At 34.0% G+C, this 21,883-nt stretch overlaps 1 protein-coding gene across 15 annotated transcripts in view; it reads left to right on the top strand.

Annotated features, from left to right (window-relative positions):
* The window catches only part of CHL1 (cell adhesion molecule L1 like), a 200,902-nt gene that overhangs the window by 108,067 nt on the left and 70,952 nt on the right, over positions 1-21,883 (top strand). For 11 of the 15 annotated variants that reach the window (XM_077128675.1, XM_077128665.1, XM_077128666.1 and 8 more), the window contains 7 exons: positions 1,004-1,184; positions 5,028-5,133; positions 6,032-6,219; positions 16,861-16,983; positions 18,053-18,223; positions 19,182-19,229; positions 20,992-21,112. In XM_077128675.1, coding sequence (XP_076984790.1) covers positions 1,094-1,184; positions 5,028-5,133; positions 6,032-6,219; positions 16,861-16,983; positions 18,053-18,223; positions 19,182-19,229; positions 20,992-21,112 — 848 coding nt within the window. In that variant the 5' untranslated portion in view covers positions 1,004-1,093. Of the gene's footprint in view, positions 1-996; positions 1,185-5,027; positions 5,134-6,031; positions 6,220-16,860; positions 16,984-18,052; positions 18,224-19,181; positions 19,230-20,991; positions 21,113-21,883 lie in introns of all 15 variants that reach the window. The other 4 variants (XM_077128672.1, XM_077128671.1, XM_077128674.1 and 1 more) reach the window with 2 other exon arrangements.

The raw sequence follows: 21,883 nt of genomic DNA, 5'->3' as shown, positions 1-21,883 counted from the left end.
GTTCTTTACATTTGACCTACCCATACACATATATGAAAAATAAAGGTCTATAATATCTTGAGTTGCAATGCAAAATGAAATAATCAAAATATATATATATATATATATAAAGCTTGGAATTAAATACAAATTTAATGTCTTCTTGCTCTCTTTTCATTATTTTTTCTCCAATTCTAAATTAAGAAATAGAATAATAGCTTTTCAGGGAAAAGACAGATCATATGCTTGAGAAACTAATAAAAATTTGAAGCAAATTATTGTGTTATTTGCAAGAGTACATTCTAAATAATGTTTCAATGTCTATTTTCATGATGAAAGTAGAAAAATACTTTGAATGGCAAGAGAAAGAAAAGTACAATTTAAAATTTCAATACTCATTCTATTTCTGTGAATTTTGTAGTAAATTAAACATTCTGCTTAAATGGAAAACAACTGATGTTGTCATCTTCTGTTTGAACCAAACCCACTCTTGTGAATTTTAGTTAAAATTCCTCATCCTTCTCCACCTTTTATTTATTGTTCTCTTCATTATTTCTTGCTAGAACTATTCTTTCTATTAGTGTGAAAACTTTGAACATGAAAAGTAATTTTGCCACTACAATCAAAAATTTATTTTTGTGTTCTTTCATGATGACTCAAATGAGGTTAGATGCCTGATGTAAAGAATTGATTAGAAAAGGCCGCATTTTAAAATGAAATTAAAGCTATTTTCATAACTATTCACACTTCTTTGAGTATACTAGAGTTCCCTTTAAATAAAAATTCCTCTGACTTAATATGATCCATTGCAATGGTTTATGATTTAGGGTTGACAATATAGCTTATATTAACTATCCTTTATTTTAAATACAAAGAGAGAAAACTATATCTATGTGGAGTTTTTAGAGAATATTTTCAGAAAGAGGAAAATATGGCTAAGTATAAAAATGTATTTGATATCTGTTATATTGATTATTTTAGGGTATATGAATTAATATGTTCTTTCGTTCTGTTGAGTTTCCAGGTTACCCACATTCTCCTCAGCTTCAAACCAAAAGTAGAAGGAAACATTAAGATTTTTGTTCTTTCTGGGTTGCCTCCTTCCTGAAAAGCAATGGAAAGGCTATTAAGTGGAAGAGGATTAATCGTATCTCTAATTTTCTTTCTGTTAAACTTCTCAACAGCGGTTGAAATACCACTCTCAGGTAATGTTACAGTATTCAGTAACTATTGAATTTCTTATTTGCATTTTAATTTTGAAATAGAATACTTGTGGCCTGAGGGTGTGACTTTTCTAGCTTCTTACTATTTATTTTCCAGCAATCTGTCACCAGAATTCATTTCTGCTTTTTACATTTTTTGGATGATCATATTTGGCTGTAATGATTATTTTGCAGCTCAGGCTTTTGGCTCCCTATACTGCTGTTTCATTTTAGAGGCAAAACATCTTCAAATATAGGTAACTACACCCCAGTTTATGGAATTTGTGCCATCACTATCAAATGCAAAATTGAAATACTGTGCAATCTCCATACTCCAGCTGGGCACATAATGGGAAAAATACCCTATAGGTGGTATTTTGCCATATGCCTAAGATAGTCTGAAATATTACAAACAGCTTTTAGTTTTATATACCCAGATTCGTGTATTCAGAGAGAATTACAGTTCAGGAATTAGTAGTATTCAACCTATTAAGACAAAAATGAATCAAATAAACTTTGTGTTCTTTAGCAAAATGATTATTTACTTGGAATGAAGCAATGAATTATAAAAATAAATAGCCATTTTGCAGTCTACACGTAAAAGTATAAAATGCTATTCTGAAAATTTAGGGCGTTATATAATGTGAATTCCTATCAAAAGGTTAGTCAATGGTTTTATGGGACTGTAGATCTTATACATATGCTGACAAAAATGAACAATTTTATCATCATAAATCTGGTTTAATAAGTTATTGTGATTAAAAGCTTAAGAAAGAATACATTTTTAAAACAATTCATTTAATATTACATCAACCAGGGATTTGGGGATCTCTCTTATTTTATAAGCCCATGGGATATTTTTAAAAATTGAAAAGTTATTTAGATTCTTTTCCCCAAAAAGTTCACATATCAGCCTTCCTCTCTCTTCCATATATCATCTGGAGAGCTATGATATCATGAATATTGGCTTTTGCTCAGAATCTTAGCATTGGAAAGAATGCTTGCAAATCATCAAGATTCTAGAGAAATAGTCTTGATCTCAGAAAGTGTAATAAATGTGAAAGCGGTTCTAACACTAAACTGAAAGCTTCCTTTGCAAGTACAGTTTTAGTTTCTTGGATGCTAAAACAAATACCATATAATGGGTTTGCTTAAACAGTGGGAATTTATTGGCTTATGGTTTCAAGGCTAGGAGAAGTCCAAAATCAAGGCATCAGCAAGGCGATGCTTTCTCCTAGAAGACTGGCATTCTGGGGCTGACTGCTGGTGATCCTTGTTCCTTGGCTTTCTGTCACAAGGTGATGCACATGGTGGCCTTTCCTGACTTCTTTCTCTGTCGACTTTGACTCTGCCTATAAAGGATTCTGACAATACAGATTAAAGCCCAAGCTGATTCCGTGGGGCCACACCTTGTCTAGAGTAACATCTTGAGCTCTTATTTACAATGGGTCTACATCCACTAGGATGTAGACCAAAACCAAGAGCCTGTCCAAACTGGGTGCACAATTCAGTCCACTGCATGTACTCAGAAAAGACTGAATGTGAGCGGGAAAAGGAAGAACTTTGCTTAATACTTTTTTAAAACCATTCCTGAGAGCCACCGTGGAATATTTGATGTAGCAGGCACATATCTCAAACTCTGGGAAGTACTCGTTTTAGTTCTGTCCCCAAGGTACAAATCTCTTCTCTAACATCTGCAACAGATGTTCAAGCCTCTGTTTCTGTATTCCCATTCTTAAGGAATTTCACCTGTCCTACAGATGTATAGAATTAAAGTTCTCTTACACTGATATCTCCATCAGCCCAAACACAATATATCATATTTCATTACTGAGCAGCCGAGTTGCTGAAAATCTGGTTGAGACGTTGAAGTGCTGCATCGCTAGTGGATTATTGCAGTTTGAGTAAGCAATAACAAGTTAAGAGCAAGATAGTTTGTAGAAAAGGTGCTAATAATTTTACTTTTTCTTCCCAGTAGCAATGAAGGATGTCGTTGGTATTCCTTATTCAGATTCCTGACCATACTCTCTTATCTGAATATTTATTCTGTAACTTCTTTCACTTTGTTTATCAGGGTGAAGGATATGAAATTTTGTATTATTCCATAGCACACCTTTTTATTCTGGTTGTCTCAGTTCCTTACGCATTTTCATGCTATAATACCCTTGTTATAAAATATTAATGGCATGTTTTCAGAACAGCTGAATAGTATCCATTTATTTCCATACTCTAGAGCACTCACTAGCAAATGCAACTAAGGTGGATCTCTAGTTTGAATGTCAATGAGTCTGGTGTTTCTCTAATTGGCCTAATTATGGAGAAAAGGATTTATAATGTTGAATATATATTCTTATAAACACCCAAAGGTTATTAGCTCTGTTCCCTGAATAATTAGTTATTGCTGAGACTTTACAACCTTAGCTATTTTAAGAAAGAATGATGCTCTAATAAACAAGTTGTTCACAAGTTATTAACTGATGTCTAAGGGACTGTTGCTTTTGTAAAGTCCCTGGCCATTTATAGCCATACTGAAATTTAAATAATATGCATTTTCAATAAGCAAATAAGACCTGCTCTGGTTAGAAATAGTAGTAATCAGAAATAAGGTAAATTTCAGTGGAGATATGGATGTTCTTTGTATGTTAAAATATTTATGAATATCCAATGGATAAAGGTTAAACTTTAGGGCCAGTGTCCCTAAACTAGTAAAACTCACTTCCAGATTAGGCACAAGTAAAGTAAATGGGATTTTAAAATTGGAAAAGGCATTCAGACATTCTAAGCCAGTTATCAATACTTAAAGTATGTTTTGTGATCCCTTGGGTCCAGAGATTTTATTCAGTCTACGAGAGCAAACCATTTTTATAATAATCAGTTAATAATATATTTTTTTTCTGTTTTCACTGTGTTGACATTTGCACTGCTGGTAGAACAAAAGTAGTGGTAAAATGTCTTCACAGCTATATACTGACAATAAGAAAAGAAGAAAACCTCAAATTTGGTTTAAGATTCTCCAGGATGAAGTAGTAAACGTCATTAATTGTATTAAATTTTGACCCTTGAGCGTATTCTTTATAACATTCTGTGGGATGAAGTGGGAAATAGACATTAATTATTCTGAGTAGCAAAGTTTTACAATTATCTCTATTCCTTGACTGAATCGTTTTTGAGTCCCCAAAATAACTATCTTTACTTGAAAGTAAAACTGAAAGGTAAATTATGGGTACTCAGATGGGTATATAGCAGACATTTTCCCAAAAACGAGCCAAATGACCCTGTCCCTCCAAGGAGACAATTGATGATGTGTGTTGCCAATGACAAAATGTGAGTGTTCAAGCAAAATTTCCAATTGTGGGAAACTTGTATCCTCACCATGAGCTTGACTGCTTACCAACTCTTTAGATCTTTTTTATTAATTCAATGGTAATATTTTTAAAATGTCTCTTTTAAACATTCTATAATGAAATGTATCAATATTTGCATAATTTGTGAAGCAGTATTTCTCCAAGTGGTCAATGTATGATATTACAAAACCATGCATGGATGAAAGTTCCCAGAGTAAAGACTTAAATATGAAAGAATATTATTGTTCTTTGGTTTTGAAAACCATTACATTATTATGGATTTAAATAAAATTAACGGAAATAGCAATGTGAAATAGCGGCAGTGAAGTGTACTCCTTAGAATTAAACACATTTTGTGAAGAGAAAGTAAGATTTGGTCTATAAGTTTCACTCTTGTACTGGTCCTATATAGAAATCACTTTTTAAGTGCATTTGTTATAGCTATATTAACCTTGCCTCGTTTTTGAAATTATGATCTTTAAATATGTATTTTCATATTTAGTTCAACAGGTTCCAACCATTATAAAACAGTCAAAAGTACAAGTCGCCTTTCCCTTTGATGAATATTTTCAAATTGAATGTGAAGCTAAAGGAAATCCAGAACCAACGTGAGTATTCTCTTCAAACCAAAGATCCCTTAAATGTATACTCTCCTTTGTAGTAATTTTCATTCTGATCATGATCAGTTTGTTGGAGCTAAGAGTTTCCAAATGAATGGTTGCTATATCTAGAGATAGAAATTTTGGTGATTTGATACATGTTTTCTGGTTGAATTTAAATTTACTGTAAACCATGGCATCATATCAAGCACTCATCATAATTCTTACCCCATATGTAATCAAGGCAGTAAACACCAGAAGATCCTTTATTCTACCTAGTCAAAGGTAGCATTTGTCAAGCCGAAAAGTGAACACAATTCAAAATAAATATTCTATAAATATTTGTTATTGCATGTATTTAAATTTAATACCTATAATTATAATGAATGTCACCTCATTTTTATATTGCTATGGAAATATTAATTCAACCCAATGGCAGAATATTATCTGCATGGTATGGAACTATGTGGTATTGTATTTATAATTCAATAATAATAGTATCATTTTAGCTGAAAAAAAGCTCATTTGGCAAAATTGTATATTCAATGTGCTCTTAGTTATGTGTCAAGTATGTCTAAAACTACAGACATCCATTATATTTATTGCTGTTTTCAAAATATCATTTGTGAGTCTGAATTACCTTTCTACTTGGGGCAAAAAAAACTCTAATTAAAAAAAAATCTACTTTTAATTTTTATCCCCTCAGTAGTCACAGTTTTTCAATGACTCGTAAAATTTCTCAGATTTTTCTAACAGCCTTATTTATATTTCATTGTATTCCATCAAATATATATGTATTAAATTAATATATTGGTTTTGCCATTATTGTGCATTTGTTCATAAGTAATTTTAAGTTAAATAATGCGTTATGTTTTTCAGGATTATTACATTTACTTTTATCTTATAGATTCACATGGACTAAGGATGACAAGCCTTTTGATCTCTCTGATGCTCGCATAATTGTATCTAACAATTCAGGGACGTTCAAGATCCCAAATGAGGGGCACATATCTCACTTCCAAGGGAAATACCGCTGCTTTGCATCTAATAAACTGGGAGTTGCTATGTCAGAAGAAATAGAGTTTATAGTTCCAAGTAAGTATTACAATGTTGGTTTAATTTTATAAATGTTTTAGTGAGTTATCCTGGACTCGAAAGAAATATGGTATTATTAGTTTAATCAGAATATACTTATATGTTATTAACAAGGAAGCTTCCATTCCTGGTTTTGATATTTAGAAGTGGATGGCCTTGGAGAAGCAACATAATTTTGCAACTTCTACTGATATTCCATTGGCCACACTTGATTATAGTATGAGTGGTCATTAGGAGAAAAGAACCGGTTATTACTATATATTAATAATGTCTGCTAGAGATAAACGTCGTGGAAAATTGTAAAATACTTTAATAATAAGGGTTTTATAGATCAGTAATTCTCAAAGAGTAGTTTATTTCATGATTACCATATTTGGCCTTTGTGAATGGAATATCTTATGATTACGTTTCTTATATGGCTATTATTCGTTTCCCCTGATCTTAAGGTATAAAACAATACATGACTCTAACCACAGGCTTTACTAGAGTAAATTGTTATGTATGAAAATGGCAGTCATTTCTATTTAGTAATGTCTTTTTGTAGAGTTCTAGACACTGAAGAAACTCAAAGAAAATCCTACACTTTGTAGGATACTTTGTCTTTATTCTGGGGGCGAGAACATATACAAGCTTTAGGAAAAAGTATAACGAAGAACACTTGTACTGTCTAGGGCAAATGCTATCATAAAAATTGTGACAGGGAGCTGGATTTAATTGTTCTAACATCCCTAAATTGCTCTAGAGTAAAGACTATATATTGATTAAAAGTGTATGTTTATGGGCGGTGCACCAGTGGTTCAGTGGCAGAATTCTTGCCTGCTATGCTGGAGACCTGGTTCAGATTCCCGGAGCCTGCTCGTGTTAAAAAAAAAAGAGCTCCATGTTTATAGCTAAAGTATGCCAGAGTAGCTACACTAAAAGCATAGGAAAGAATGAATGATACTTGAACTATGTGGAATATAGAAGAAAACGTTTTGAAAAGGAAAGGAAAGGAAACATAGAAAAGTGGAAAGTAGAAACAAACAACATAGAAATAAGTCTAGATAAGTAAGTATAAGAAACTTTAACGGGATGGTGTGATGGTGGCTCAATGGCAGAATTCTCGCCTGCCATGCCAGATTCCTGGGTTCGATTCCCAGTGCCTGCCTACGTAAAAAAAAGAAGTAAAAAAAAGAAACGTTAATGGACCGAGTGTTCTAACTTACGAAAACTTGTGAACTTTATATAAAATAACACATTTGAATAATAAGGATAGAGAATTATTAAACTAAAATTTTGGAAATGATATCCTGGGTAAATGTTATCTAAAATGAATGTTATCTAAAGGAAAGTCTATATTAATAATGGTTAAAACAAACATTGTTTTCAAAATGCCTCACTACAGATGAATTCACTAGAAATGTATAATATCAAAATGTATGAAACAAAAGTAAACAGACCTTCAAAGAGAAAAGACATCTACCATCGTGATGAGGAGAGTTATAGCTATCATTATGTAGTAGCTTAAGCAGACAGAAATATGAGTAAGCACATAGAAGTTTCAAAGAACAGAATTACAAGCTTCAACTAATGAACATGTAGAAAACATTGTAGGTAAAACTGCACATTACATTTTTTTCAAGCACACAGGAAAAATTTTATTTTTGATGACATATTGAGCTATGATGGAAACATGACTAAGTACAACTAAATAAGAAATCAATAATAAAAATAAATTTAGGAAAGTTTCATATCTTTGGAAATAATAAACATACTTGTATGCTACTCATAACTTGAATAAGAAATGGCAAAGAATATATTTGAAGCTGACAATAGTGAAAATTCTGCATAGCAAAGCATGTGTGAGGCAACTAAAGAATTATTTAATGGGATATTTATCATCTTCAAAACATAATAGAATGTACTTCCCAAAAAACAAACGAACAAACAAAAAAACAAGCAAACAAGAATTCAACAAAATGGTGCTGCAATAATGGGATACTCACATGGAAAAGTGATGAAATGTGAACCCGCCATATACCATTCAAAAGAAGAAACATAACAGAAAAGGGGGATGAAAATTAATGATCTAAGTTTATTAGGTAACTTAATTATAGGATGAAGAAGTTAACTTAAGAATAACAGAATAAATTAAAAGTGAGTTGAGTAAAAGGCTAAATAGGATAGAAATAGAAAAGAAATTTAGCAAAGAGATGTAAAGTATTTATGTGAAAGTATGTGTATTTATTGAAAAACATTAAAGACCACCTATACCATTTTCATGGATTGTAAGACTCCATGAAGATAAAATGTCAATTTTTCCTGAATTGATATATTGTTTAATTGAAATATAAATTCCTACAGTTTGTCTTCCTGTCTGTTGGATGTGACAAGTCTTGCTTGTCAAATATATTTGAAAAGCAAAGAGTAAAATTAGGTAGAAACTCTTCAAGAATAAAAACAAGTCAGAGGGACTTACCTGGCTTAAGGTATTAAGATTTAAAGTAAAGCTGTAGTAATTAAGCTAGTGTGGCTCTGTGCAGGGTAAAATTGGCCAGCATAGAGAATCCAAAGACAAACTTTCATGTATGTGAAAACAGAATGAGACTGCTATTGGGGATTTTTTTTTTTTTTTTACTAAATTGTGCAGAACAATTGATTATCCATGTAGAGAAACATTTAACTGGAGCCCTACTTCAGATCATATACAAAAACGCATTCCAGGTGAATGAACCACATAACCGAGAAAGGGAAAAGGGGAAAACCATTTTTTAAAATGGGATGATTTATTGAATTCATGAATGACTTACCACAAGGAGGGGAAGATTTCGTAAATAAGAATATGAAAGGTCCGTTAAGTACATTGTTAAGGATACATTTGACAGCATTCAATTTTATATCCTTTATTCATCAAAAGACCCCAAAAAGAGAGTAAAGAGACAAGCCACAAAGTGAAAAAAAATGTATTGGCAACGCATATAACTAGAAACAGTCAATATCCTGTATTTATTAGAAAACTCTACAAACCTCTAAAAAAACTGAGGTGACAGAAGATAGGAACTGGCATCTCAGACAAAACAAAGGGGTCAATCAAAATAGGAAAATGTGCTCAAAATCATTAGTAATCGGAAATATACCAATTGGAACCCAAATAGTAACAACATGTGAACCCCCAAATTGGGAAATATTAAAAAGTCTGTGAATACCAATTTTTGGTGGAGAAGTGCATCCCCCAGCACACTTACCCACAGATGGGAACAGAGTTTCTTCAGCAGTGAAGGTAAATGAATCTCAGGAGCGTGTTCCATAATAAAAGCAAATCTCAGAAGAATACATACAGTTTGATTTCATTTTTATAACTTCATCAAAGGCAAAACTAAACAAAATATTGGTGAGAAACAAGAGAATGATATAAACAAAATTCAGGATAGTCGTTCTCTCTAAAGGAAATGGGAAGGGTTGCGATCTGATCCGAGGCAGACAGAAAAGTAATGGTGATGTTAATTTTTGTAAACTGAGTGGTGGGTAAGAGTGTTTGCTTTCTCTCTCCTCTCCCTCTCTTGCTTCCTCCTTCCATCCTCCCTCCCTCTCTTTTCTCTTTTGCGTTCTCTTTTTTTATACTCTTTACAGTAATTTTATAAGTGCTTTTTACACCTCAAAATGAGTACATTATATTTAGCATACAGATTCTTCTGGGGTAAATGTTCTGTGTTACTAAATAAAACATTTTAGCATAGAAATGGACAGAGCAATTGCAAGTAAACTTGAACGCTGGTTTCAACAGTTTGGATTTGAAATGACACTTGACAGGAAATGTCTATGAATATGGATCAGAAAGCATTGCCATGAAAATTGTGGTCTAGGGTCTCAGAATTGTATATTATTAATTGAAATAAGTTAAGACTAGAAATATAAGATGACGGAGAGGGAAAAGGAGAGTGAAAGTGTGTGTGAGAGTGAGAGAGAGAGAGAGAGATTAACAATCTCTTAGAGAAGACAATGTGTTACAGTGCTCCCAACCTGAATTCTAGTGGTTGCTATAGAGACACAAAGGAAAAGACACAAAGGAAAAATAGTTAGACCTATTGCAGAGAAAGATATGGCACAATTTAGTAGAGAAAACTGAAATTAAAGAATTTTAAAAACATACATTTTCTCTCCTCATCTAAGCAGAGTAAAGCGATGCACAATGAGGATAATTCTGGTCAGGATTTGCTAGTGCAGTAAAGAGATGGGATGTGGATCTGAGCTATTTAGTGGGTAATTACTCTACTTTTCTGCTGCTGTAAAAAAGAGCAAAGCAAATTAGGTTTCTTATGCTTCATTTCCAGTCTCTCTCGAAATTACTTCACCCATAGTCATCTATATGTTGAATAGGACCATCACCCAAACTCTTAGGAGTTTATAAATCAGAGGCTATTTAAAGCTTATTACAACCTTTAACAATTGATTCATTCTTCCCCTAAGATGTAGAGAATTGATCTTCCTTTATATTGTTAGGAACATTCTGCTTTGAGTTTTAGAATTTATATCACTTATTTCTTTAAGTTTTCTTTAGCCATACCTTAAAGGGTTTAACCAGCAGAGTTTCACATGAGTACATAGCTGAAAATCTCCCATTACTGCTCCCTGCAATCAGAAACCTACGTCTCTCAGAAACCTTTATACACAGCGTTCAGGTTTCCACTTTCAACAACACAGTAGTTTGCTAGGGAAACTCAGATTGAAAGGAAGAACAAAACCAATTAAAAGACAGTGTACTGCTTTCAAATATTTGACAAACCATTTAACTAAATGGATTTCCCTAGATATGCCATGAGGGTTTATTATAATAAAGAATAAACAGTTCTAATGCCAGCCATTTTTCTAGTAATTTCAGTTACGGCAGTAAGCAAAAATAAAGTCCCTATACTCAAGAAACCTACATCCTGTAGGCATGCGCGGTGGGGTTGGAGAGAAGGGAAAGTGATTTATTACCGTCATTAGCACAATCATTAGCAGAGTTGGAATAATGATATAAATAATTCTGCTTTGGCTATGCAACACTATCTACCCTTTAGGGCACATCCTTCTTCACTCAGTAGTCCCATTCTCCCCCGACCTATAGTGATCTTGCTTCTCCTTGAATTTTTTAAACAGATTTAGTGAGGCATCATTGATATCCCATACAATTCACCTATCTTAATTGTACAATGATTTTCAAAGTAAATTTATAGAGTTGTGCAGCTCTCACCATAATCCAGTGTGGGAACATTTCCATGTTTCCTTGTGCCCATTTGAAGTCACTGTTCCTTTCCATACCCATTTGCAGGCAGCCACTAATCTATTTTCTACCTCTATAAATTTACTTTTCTGGACATTTATTATAAATGGAATCATGCAATATCTGGTCTTTCCCAGCTGGCTTCTTTTGCTTAGCATATTGCTTTTGAGGTACACCCATATTGTAGTGTATTTCAGTATATATGCTATATAGTTTGTTCCTTTTTTACTACTGATTAGTAATCCATTCTGTGGATATACCACATTTTGTGGATCCATTCAACAGTTGTTGGGCATTTAGCTTGTTTCCACTTCTGTATCTTATGTACCTATGTACATTCATGTACAAGTTCTCTGAATTTTTAAAAACATTTAGTTGTGATTTGGGAGTATTGATTGCATATTTATTAATTACAATCCTTAAAAACAGGAAAGATGTCATATCATTTTCTTCCTCCTCTGCATTGCCTTGCAGCTCTGCATGAATATATATTATCAGTGATTGATTTACTGGTTAACTGACTGAAAAATAAAAGAATGAACAAAAGTAAAAATGCAATTTGCACCTGCAATTAAAACAATCTAAGAAATGAGAGACTAATGAATGACATCATCTCATTTTAATGAAAACCAATGAAATTTTTAATGTGCTAGGTTTGTACATTTGTATAATATAAAATCTTCCTCAGATTCTTCATAACAATTTTCTTTCTTCTAAAACAAGCCCTGGCTGTGTACCATTCCAATTTACGAGGGATAGGGCAGTGAAAGCATGGAGTGAAAATCAGAAGCTTCTTTCTTCAAATATATGCAAACCACCCAAAGATGATTTATTTGTTCAATTGAGAGTGCAAACCTAAAAGTTTAAAAAAAGGCTGAAGATTTTTCTCTCAGCTGTCAGAGGACATGAATGACTAACATGAAATGGGCTGAATTAAGTTATCCTCCCTTAGTGTGAATTCATTGCAAGTTCACGGACTGAAGCCAGTGTTAGTTCTCTGTAGTCCTAACTGGACTATTGGGATACTCTACAGGAAGTGGGAATCAATTAAATCTCTACAGATGGAAAGAGGAATTGGGGGTGATACAGCATGTGACCTCAGTAGTTTGCATTTATCTTATCTATGTTAGCAATTTGGCAAGCACATTCAAATGAAATGTAAGGTACTCAAAAGCTCACCAGGTCAGTCCTATAAACAAAGGGAGAACTCAAAATAGATAAAGCTCTTTGCCATAGGAAGTTTAACCCAGTGATAGGGAGGGGGAAGTAATTCACTAAAAAAAAAATCAGAGTTTGTTCATGAAAGAGACATCATTTCCACCCCTCCAGCCTCCTCCACACTGAGAATATGCATTCTCAGTATTTGCATATAAGCCACAGAGAAAATCAGAAGCTGCAGCAGAAGCTGTCTTCTTGCTTATCTCCCCTCTGTAGTGTAAATGTGTGGATCCAGCAATGTGAAGATATGTGAATAAGAGCAGGCACATTTTTAAATAACTTTCTAATTGCCTGGCACTATTTTAATCGGCTTGCATGACATATATATAAACTTTGATATAAATCATTCAGTTAGTCATTGAGTTCCCCACGTTGTGCATGAGGAAATTGAAGCACACGAAGTCACACAGTCAAGGTTACAACAGAACTGAGGAAGCCAGAATTTACCCCCCAGCATCTGATGCCAGGGTTGTGTACATAACACCTGGCTATTACGATTATTATGCTTTTTAATTTGTATTCCTTTGTTGAAAATATCTTGGCAGTAGAGGGTCATGGTCATAATATAGAGAAAGGAGGATACAGAGAAACTTTGGATTTTATTCTTTGAGTGCCAGAGAAGATAGCATCTAGGGTTGTACAAATTCATCTTGGTTAAGCCATCGGTATGTTTTTTATCGAGGTGATGAGTTAGCATGAATTCTATCTAGTTAAATGACTCTGGTGCCATTTTGTTAATCTTCACTATTTAGCATTTTGGCATGGGGGGATTAGACAATTTAAGAAACTTCTAGCCTAGTGAAACGTTTGAAGAGCCAGGGAGATGAAATCAAAGAATTCTAGGATGCCAGAGAAAAGTAAAAGAGATGCCGAAAGGTAAAGATATTGATCTGTAGCTACACAACCAGTTAGTTTTAGTACCTGGGCTAGAACCCAGTTTATACTATTTTCCTAGAGGATATCCTTTGGATATAAACTTTTTTTTTTTCAGGAATCATCTCTATATCAACTACAAAGATATTAGATATTAGTTTATATATATATATATATATATATATATATATATATATATATCAGGTTGAAAGAATTGAGCTGATGAGTTTTCAGAATTCATTGGCAGCAACTCAGGTTGTAAATTCCTACAGATTTCTCATCTACAGGTTTGCTGTGTCTTGATGCCTCCAGCAATAAGACAGATGTGCAGCTAACGTATCTCCAGGAAAGTTTTTCCGCACTAGATTTTGGAACCAAATCTGGCATATATTTGAGTGTCATTTTATACACTTGGAGTTATTACTAGAAATTTGTCTACCACACAGCATAATAAAAATGAAAGCCTATTGGAGAATAATGAAGAGATATGCCTGATTTGCTGAAGCACACAGACTAGTAGTAACATAATATAAAAAAGAAAATTGACTTCATCTGAAAAAACCTATAGGATTTCCAAACTATCTTAAAGTCCTGATTAGGTAGATGCTAATGCGTAAGTAGGTTGTGAACCTTTCGCTAAAAGGCTTTTCCAGAATTATTTCCAAGACAATCCTAGTCTTGTGGAAGCATAGTTAAAGAGATTTTTATTGTAGTGTTGATGGAGTAAGCATTCGAAATATGTTGGAAAACTGAAGGAGTGTAGTGGCTTCATAGAAAAGAAAAATGATTGATGCGCTTTAAAAAGTATTTCATCTGTCCAAACTCAACAATGCTTATGTTTATCACCAGAGGAACACAACTATCAAAAGTCATGTGTTAGGGTTATTTTTAAATGGAGTCGTTTCTTTGTTTGAATTAAGGTAGACTTCATGCCTGTGAGTACACTGTGGAGTTGCAGTGTAATTTTCACATTTATCTATTGATGTTAAAAAAAATTTTACATTAACATAAAATTTAACATAATTTGTTGTTTGGCTTTGGCCTCACTAGATAGTTTAAAAATCAAAGAATAGGGGCTAAAAATAGCTGCCAAATACAGGGGTCCTTTGCAATATCTCTTTCAGGATCTTAAATTAATAAAAATATAAATATTCTTCCCTGTTTCCAGATATTAATTTCATTTTATCAAAAAGTCTGCTCCAGAGATCTATGGCCTCTGATAAAATGGTTTGGTAGATTTTCAAATTTTATTTTGTTTTTTGCTATTGATGCCTTAATAACCAGTTGAATTAGATAATTACATTTTCAGAATTAGTATTTTATTTATAATCTAGATTTAATTGATGCAAAGATGATTTGTTCTTCACTTGTGCTATCTGTTTGAATTTTATTTTTCATGTGCTCTGAAGGGAAAGATCGCTAGCTAGTGAATTACATATCTTATTAATTGGTACTGTACATTATAAATCACTCAGTGAACTATTTTCCAGATTATTTTTATTATTATTATTCAGGCTAGGCAGTGTGAAATACGGTTGTTTTAGAAAAGGATTAAAAAATTACATGGTCTTTCCATTTTCTAATTTATGGTTCTTCCCTGTATTGCCTCTGGTATCCAAGTATAAACCTATTCAGCAATTACCCCGCAACACCACCAATTTCAATGTCATTGGTTACTGGGCTTCATTTATACTGGGTTACACAAAACATGAAGGGATTTGTACTCGGAGCTTAAGGTACATAATAGTTTTGTAAGTTACTACACCTACCACTGCAAAATGACTTGCACATCAGTTGCTCCAGATCAGAACCAAGCCTTTACTAAGTAGGTGGCATTGATATTTTATCTATAAATATCTTAACAGCAAATGTACGAAACATTCTCTCCTGTCTTTTGATGGAAATCTCATGTATTTTAAGCAAAAGCATAATTCAAAGATGGATGTCTCTTCAAATATATTTCCATATTTATCAGGAGAAATCTGACAACTGTCTGCTAGTATGCAAACCTCATAAGATAAACTTGAGTTGACCAAGAATGAATCCACTGGCGACTGTCACATGGCTGAATGTATGAAGAGGCTTGTAGCCTGCCTTGTGAACTTGCAAACACACCGTAATAACCACACTGCCCCCTGTGATGTTAAGCCCAGAAAGGTCATTGAGTTTAGACAGAAAGCCATGAATTGTAACCAGCTAGTGTATCCATAAGAGAAATGTCAGCAAATTCCCTCAACTTATAAGGAGGTGTGTGTGTTGGGGTGGGGGAATAGCAGCCTATATATAGGAAATGCACAAACTTCTCAAGAAATTTATGATAATATTTTTAGACTTCCAAAAATAATGTTAATCTTTTGTGAACCACAATTTAAGAAGGAAGCACAGAAATGGATGACCTCCTAATAAATTCCTTCAGGTCAGAAATGTGATAAATGCCCTTTTAAGACCCTTCTCATCCGTGTGAGCCTGTGTAATTCCATAATGCAAATTCCCCAACAAAGTTGAACGGTACCAATATCATGCTCAGACAGAATTTTGAATTTCTTCATAAATACTTGCATAAAAGTCTTCAATTTTGGTGTTGCATTTACAATTCTGTTCAGTTCTGACTTTTATTCCCATTGTAACTATATTGCTCTCTTAGAAAATTGACTGCAGTGTGAGAAGGAAACAATAGATCGAAATGTTGGAAAGTCTCATTTTCTGTATCAAATCCATTTCATTTAAAGTTTCATTTACTGCGAGTGACTCCAGTGGGGATGACTCTTTTTGCAACTTAAAGTGGTCACACTTAGCTTTCATTATATTCTTACCACATTCCCAATATGGACTCTGAGCTTTTTATTTAGTTTGGATAATGCTCTGAATGGAACATTTGCCAATTATATTCAAAGACTTCACAGTAAAGCAGGAGACAGAGAATACATAGCTGCCTAAAAAAGAAGTCACAGTGTTTGAAGAAAAATTGTCATGCCTATTAAAACTTCAACGACTCAGCTTTTACGTAGGGCTTACACATCTGCGCGGGGAGACATGCACAAGCATATGTATGCCTCGGTGGTGGCTCATATCACAAGTGTTTTGTTTAGATTTACAAAATGCAGAAGTATTTTAAAAGTTGTGAAAGGACACACACTTGATTCTTAGCAGTATTTACTTCTGCGGGCGAGATGTGAGAGGCAGGGTTTGGGATATTAAATTTATTTAAAATGCTCTAGTGTGTTTTTTTTTTTTAAAGAAAGATGCCTTCAGATATTAAATGACATTAAAACTTAAAATAATTTCTTAAAATGATTTATTTATACCAGGTGTTCCAAAATTCCCAAAGGAAAAAATTGACCCTCTGGAAGTGGAGGAGGGAGACCCCACAGTCCTCCCTTGCAACCCCCCGACAGGCCTCCCGCCTTTACACATTTATTGGATGAATATTGGTGAGTCATGATCTATTCCCTCAAAAAGGAATGCATTTTAATATCATGACAGGTAATACACTGAAACCAAAGATAAAAGATTAACACCGGATTATCAACGTGGAATCACACAGATTTTTAAATTTTGATTGAGTCACAGTCTGACGCTGGTCCTAAATATACACTGAAGGGTATACTGAAAATACTGAAGATCACCAAACATCTCTTTATTTTACCATAGTTGGAAAAAAGATGAAGCTGCTCATATTTAAGTATGTCTATGAGGAAAATACATTACATATTCCAAACAATTTACTTAGCTTTGGAGTATAAACCACGCTAAAGTTGAGGCTAACTTGTGTCTTTTTTTGCTAGTTTTCTATTTCTATATTTTAGAATGTTAACAATAATGCTAATATTTCTGTGTTAATGTTCCGTTCACTAAACAAAGTGGTCCACGGAGAAATTAGTATTAATATCTGTATTTGATTTGCCAAACATTTTTACTAACTCTTGGGTTGAAACTCCAGCTTCTTTTAAAGAGCATTTGTGGATTATCCCTTAACAATGCTTCCTAAATGATTTCTCATTGTGGCTCACAGAGAAGAATGATAATACATGTACGGTGCTCAGAGAAAAGTGAGTGAAGCTGCTCTTGGGCTCAGCAAAAAGTTTCAGACTCTAGTCCCCCTACCCAGAACAAAGATTAATAGCTCAGATACAACTTTTAGGGAACTCTGCTTTAAAGAAATATGATCCTAAGAAAATAAAAATTATATTTACACCATTATGGGAACTGACTGTTTTCAGATAAGCCAGTGCAGACAGAAGGGGCCAAACTAGAGGCCCAGCTATTTAGGAGAGCTGGACATGCATAGACTGCTGGCCCACCAGTAGATTTTCATAGTTAATGATGAAAAACATTTTCTTCTTTTACCTTTTTGCTCACACTTTGCTCCTATAGCAAGATCAAACTTGAGAGGAATAGGAAGAGCAGACAAGTAAAGAAAGATAAAAGATAAAAGATGAAAATGAAAAAGGGAGATGAGGCACAATTGCCCACTTTAATGGCAAGGCTTTTTTTTTCCAGAATTAGAACACATCAAGCAAGATGAAAGAGTATACATGAGCCAAAAAGGAGACCTGTATTTTGCAAATGTGGAAGAAAAAGACAGTCGGAATGATTACTGTTGCTTTGCTGCATTTCCAAGATTAAGGACTATTGTGCAAAAAATGCCAATGAAACTAACAGTTAACAGTTGTAAGTCCAAATAATTTATAGTTCCATCGTGAATACTGAATGCAAATGTGTCTGTAATTTCATTCTGGCTGAAGCAATTTAAAGCTGGGTTGATATTTTCTGGCATTGTTTAGTTCAACTCTAGAGACTTCCTCCAGATGAAAGAGACATCTGCAGCTGCAGATCTGCAGTAGCTTGGTTTCTCACAGCCAGAAAATCATATCTCAATTTGTGGGACTAATGTATTTCTGCATGGATGTAGTCATTTTCCATGTGTGTGAAAAGCAGGATGAAATTTGAGGTTTTCTAAACATTTTAGGCATCCCATGGAGTCACTATGATCTTGGATAAACCAACAGGCTAAAAATGAAGAAAAATAGTAAAACATGTCAAAAATCAAAGGCAGCAGCATTAAAACTTTTGTTGCATTAAGCCTTTTTCTTTCCCATCCCCCCTAAATTGGCAAAGTTGTCTGCATTGCTCCTGGTGCCTACTTGGTGCTGCAGATGCCAGTCTGGGTTCCCAAATGGGAAAAAGTAATTAGTGGGAAGAAGAACTGTAATTTTCAAAGGGCATAGATAATCCCCAGCAGTTCACTGACTGAATAATTGGCTCTGGTAGAGTGGAAAGTTGGCATTACCATTCCATTGTCTAATTTAGTCTGTGAATTTTTAAATTGTTATGTGTAGATGCATTATGCCAGAGCTTCACTAGCGCATCCTTTCGGTAGTCTGGTATTCTATTTGATGGAGCAATGAATTGGATTCTCTGCACCTGAATTCACTTGTGGGTATTCAAGACTAAGCTCATTCGAAATAATTCTTTCACATCTATCCCCAAACACAATGTTCTAGTGAAGCACTGTTCTACCACATTCTGTAATTTTTCTAAGAGAAAAATACAACTTTTCATTCAGTATTGATATCAGCATCTACCATTATGTTTGTTTTTTTCCTTCCATTTTTTTTTTTTATTTCAGTAAAGCATGCTAATGACTCGAGTTCATCCACAGAAATTGGTTCCAAGGGTAAGTTGAACACATGTGGAGTATTGACATTTATTTTCACCTTGAACAGCTCATTATCATCTCAGATTTGAACTTTTCCTTTAATGTCCTTGTGAATTTATTGGAATAATAATATTTCCTGTTAAGGAAAACCCTTTAGCACTGAGAATTCTGTTGTCCCCCTCCCTGCTTAAATCTATGCAAAGGGAGTGATCTTTATAAATATATAACTATATATGTTAACTATAATAATTATATGTAACCAATATAAATATATACATTAAATGTACATATAAGCATAGATAAATATATGCATAACTATATACTTTTAATGGAGTAATTATTTTGGATCTTCTAAAATGTCTCCCACGGTACATAAGTTGATAGCTGTTACACAAAGAAGTTAAAAAAAAATAGTTGAATGTCAACAATAAAGAAAACACTGGGTTTAAGAAAGTTAAATGGATATTTTTCTTGCAGGACTTCTCTTGGGATATTTAATATGCAACTGTACGTTATGATTCTCTGTGAAAGAATATGGTGTTGCAAACCTGCCAAATTCATTTGCCCCTGGAACCTTTTTTTTCCTCAAAGAGTACCTAATAGAGCTAGTATTCCATACTGGAATAAAGCTGAATTATATAGCAGGCGAGTTTTCTATAGTGAGAGGACGCATTTACACTATATCACTTGAATCAGTGGCTTAACTTAGCTGTCCAATCAGTGGCTTAACCAGCAATATCCTCAGGGATGGATGAGCGTTCGTCTTGGGGAACCCTTCATTTGAAGGTGAACTGCCTAAGTGCACAATTCTGATGTAATTTCCTTTGAGATCAATAATTCAATCATATAGATTATTGCATCTTCATAGTACTGAATAAAAGTAATTGCAAATAGCACATGTTCCACAAATATTGTTAAATAAATTACAACTTGTACAAAAGACATAGCAAGGTGTACATAGCTTTCAGTTCCTCTCATTCCTCTCCTCTGATAACAGAATGTCAGCTACTTTGCTCTCTTTCCATATCATGTCAACTCATATTGATATTGGATAGGAAATACAATTTGTGTGTACATTTGGAAATGAAGTAAAATTTGCAGGGAGAAAATGGAAATCTCTCAATTTGCTATCATATTTGAAAAGTAGTCTTAAGAAAATAAGAAACGGAGCATTTCTAGTGAGAATGCTTGCTAATCATTCCCGACAACAGTGATTCTCTTCGAGGGCCTGAAACTACAAGAAGAGTTGCTTGAAGAGCTGGATAAATTCAAAGATGCTCAGTGTCCACCGGAAGCTTCTTGAATCAGAGTTTCTGGGGGTCTGGGGGTAGGGGGAAAGAAGCTACATTTGACCAGGGAGCCTATCAAATATTTAGACACACTAAATTAAAGAAAAACACCCCCAGGTCATAAAATATAACCGAGTATGACTGAAATGTAGAACATAACATCATAGGCTGTCTGTTAACTTAAGGGCTTTTGTCAGGAAAGTAATTATTCTCGAGCAGTATTCGAACTTCTGAATTGGAAAATGTGGTGTAATTATAACCTTCATAAAACTTGGTGCTACACCTACTTAATGCATATGAGGGTCTAACCATGCTTCATGCTACAAGAGGTGTCTATTTAAATGAATTATATTAAAAAGCACACACACAAACACACACACACACCTCTCGGTGTGTACAGAGGTAAGTATGTTCTAAGAAAGATTTAGTGCCACTGGATTTTAATTCTTATAGCTTGAAAACACATGAGACTTTTCTTTTCTGTTTTACAGCAAATTCAATCAAGCAAAGAAAACCCAGACTCCTCTTGCCTCCTATGGAGAGTGGCAGTCACTCTTCAGTTACTATACTCAAAGGGGACACCCTGCTGCTCGAGTGTTTTGCTGAAGGCCTGTGAGTAATGTGACTCCTGTTCGTTACTATGCCCAGTTAGTTCCATAAGAGTAAGATATCAAGAGTGTGCTTGTGTTCATATTTTGAAGTTTTTTTATTTAAAAAAAAAATCCTGTTACTACATTTCTGGAGGAAGTGGTTTGCACTCCACTCTGTAGACTTCAGGCTTTTTGACTAAGATTGAGTTATAATTAGATCCCTGTGTTATTCTGTGATAGTATGAATGGAAGAGACAGTGACAATATACTTAGCTATGTCATTGGGGGACTCCATCTTTGGACCATAAAGTTGCAAATAGTTAGCCTGTTACTCTTGGTATCAGGACTTTTTAGTCTTGTCTCACTTCTACCTACTCTGCTCGTTCCAATAAGTCTGAAATCCATCCTTTTTGACATAAAGGGGATATATTTGTAAAATAAAGTTGGCTAGAGTATTTATAAAAATCTTATTTAAGAAATCTCAACTACAAACTTTCTACCTAATCAGAAATTGTAGTAAGACTTATTTTGCTCTTATGTGTCAGATGTTATGTCTTGCACTTTGTACCCATTAGCTTGTTTTACCCTCACCAATTATCCTGGCAGATTCAGTTTTCACTTGCAGATTAGGCAGCTGAACTTCAGCAAGTTAAATTCACTTCCCTGAGCTTTGTACCAAGTGGAGTGAAAAGTATTTAGGGATAATCTATATTTCCCCTGTTATCCTTGGCACATAAGGATGTCCAGATGATATCAATTAATGAGTTTGCCATCAACACATACTTAACCATAA

This window comes from Tamandua tetradactyla, chromosome 15 (genome assembly GCF_023851605.1).
Source record: "Tamandua tetradactyla isolate mTamTet1 chromosome 15, mTamTet1.pri, whole genome shotgun sequence".
Classification (NCBI taxonomy): domain Eukaryota; kingdom Metazoa; phylum Chordata; class Mammalia; order Pilosa; family Myrmecophagidae; genus Tamandua; species Tamandua tetradactyla.
Note: the sequence above shows the minus strand (reverse complement) of the source record. Positions and strands in the feature narration are given on the sequence as shown.